The following is a 2,106-nucleotide window of genomic DNA, read 5'->3' on the forward strand; positions in this document are numbered from 1 at the left end:
CGTTGTTCAGCAGAAATTATTTGGTGCATTGCAGGTCACAGATTCAACATATCTAAGTTGACTAAATTGTTTTGGTTTGATCTAAGCCATTCGGACCCCAAGTTTAACAATCTAATAGTCATTTCCATATATTTGAATTATTTTGGATACATTCGTACTGTCAGAATTAGCAAATTACGTTATAAAATTTGTAGATTTTATTTGAAGATTAGAAAACCAACTAATGGCTAACACAAACAATTTCTTTCAAGCCGAGTTTCCAAAACTCAACAAGGAGAACTATGACAATTGAAGTATTCAAATGCAAGTCCTAATAACCTCACAAGATTTGTGGGAGTTAGTGGATTGAGGATATGACGAGCTACTCTCGAAGATAAAGAAAAGTTAAATGAAACTCAGACGGCATTAAAAAATTTAAGGAAGACAGATAAAAAGACCTTGTATGTACCCTATCAAGGCATTGATGAATCAAGCCTTGAGAATATTTCAGCTGCAACTACCTCTAAACAGAACATTGACTATTATTAATCAGAGTTTGACTTCAGGTGTTATAGGGTGAATTCGAGATGTTGCACATGAATGACAATTAGTCAATTTTTGAGTACTTCAACAGAACATTAACTATTGTTAATCAAATCAAAAGATATGGAGAGAAAATAGAATTTCTTCAAGTGATAGAGAATATTCTATGATCACTTAGTCCAAAGTTTGAGCACGTGATTGTAGCAACATAAGAGTCCAAGGATCTTAGTACTATGAGCACCGATGAGTTGATAGGGACACTAGAGATCCATGTACAAAGAATCAACAAGAAGACTCTCTCAAGTTCTCTAGAGCAACCTCTTTAATCAAAGTTGTCATTCATAAATGACAAAAATGAGCAAGGGAGGACATCACAAAGAGACCGAAGAAGAGGTCGTAGTTACAATAACCGAAGTTCTATTTTTCGAGGAAGAGGTAGAAGAAGCCCAACCAAATGAGGAGGAAGTCAACCATACTTTGCTCCAAGAGGAAGATGAGGTGGTTTCAACAACTGACCAAGAATTGATAAGAGCAATGTTCAATGCTACCATTGCCACAAGTTCAGGCATTATAGCAATGAATGCCAAAGTAGAGCAACAACAGAAGTCAGAGAGCACATAAATTTTGCCGAGCAAGAAACAAACAAAGACGGATCTACAGTCCTGTTTGTCTATCGTAGAGATACTGAAAACCAAAACAATATTTGGTATCTAGATTCCAGAGCCAGTAACCACATGTGTAGTAAAAGAGAGTTGTTTGCCGAGCTTGATGAGACTGTACAAGCACAAGTCTCATTTGGTGATTCCTCAAAGACTTCAATGAAAGGAAGAGGCAACATTCTGATCAAGCTCAAGAATGAAGATCATGATTACATCTTTAATGTCTATTATGCTCCTGCAATGAAGAACAATATTTTGAGTATGGAACAACTCCTAGAGAAAGGATACGATATTAGCATGAAAGATTGTCATCTTACCATCAAAGACAATCATGGTAAATTGATCGCCCAGGTGAGAATGTCCAAGAATCGGATGTTTGCTTTGAACATCCAACATGATGCTGCGAAGTGTTTAGATGCCATCATCAAAGACAAACACTGACTATGGCATTTGAGGTTTGGACATCTCAACTTTGAAAGCTTGGAGCTATTGTCAAGCAAGAATTTGGTGAAAAGGCTCCCTGATATTGCTCATACTAATAAAGTTTGTGAAGGCTGCATTCTTGGCAAGCATCACAAAGAAGGCTTTGCCAAATAAGTGAATTGGAGAGTGTCAAAGCCGTTGCAGCTAGTATACATCGATGTGTGTGGTCCATTAAATCCAATGCCAAATGGACAGAATAGATACTTCCTCACATTTATTGATGACTACAGTAGGAAAGCATGGGTGTACTTCCTCAAAAACAAGTTGGAGGTATTCAACTTCTTCAAAGATTTCAAAGTTTTTGTTGAGAAACAAAGTGGTTACTATATTAAGATATTGTGATCATATCAAGGTGGAGAGTATACATCAAATGAATTCGAGAATTATTGCAAAGAACATGGAATCAAGCATCAAACAACACCATCCTATACGCCACAACTGA

General features: G+C 36.7%; 1 protein-coding gene across 1 annotated transcript; it reads left to right on the top strand.

Moving 5' to 3' along the window:
- The first annotated feature begins 1,256 nt into the window (after positions 1-1,256).
- Positions 1,257-2,106, top strand: LOC145802189 (uncharacterized). The gene is made up of 3 exons (XM_082894859.1): positions 1,257-1,532; positions 1,860-1,934; positions 2,017-2,106. Exons 1-3 carry the CDS (start codon positions 1,257-1,259, stop codon positions 2,104-2,106), a joined length of 441 nt encoding a protein of 146 aa, XP_082750985.1.

This window comes from Camellia sinensis, chromosome 11 (assembly GCF_055761805.1).
Source record: "Camellia sinensis isolate YWXY chromosome 11, ASM5576180v1, whole genome shotgun sequence".
Classification (NCBI taxonomy): Eukaryota; Viridiplantae; Streptophyta; class Magnoliopsida; order Ericales; family Theaceae; genus Camellia; species Camellia sinensis.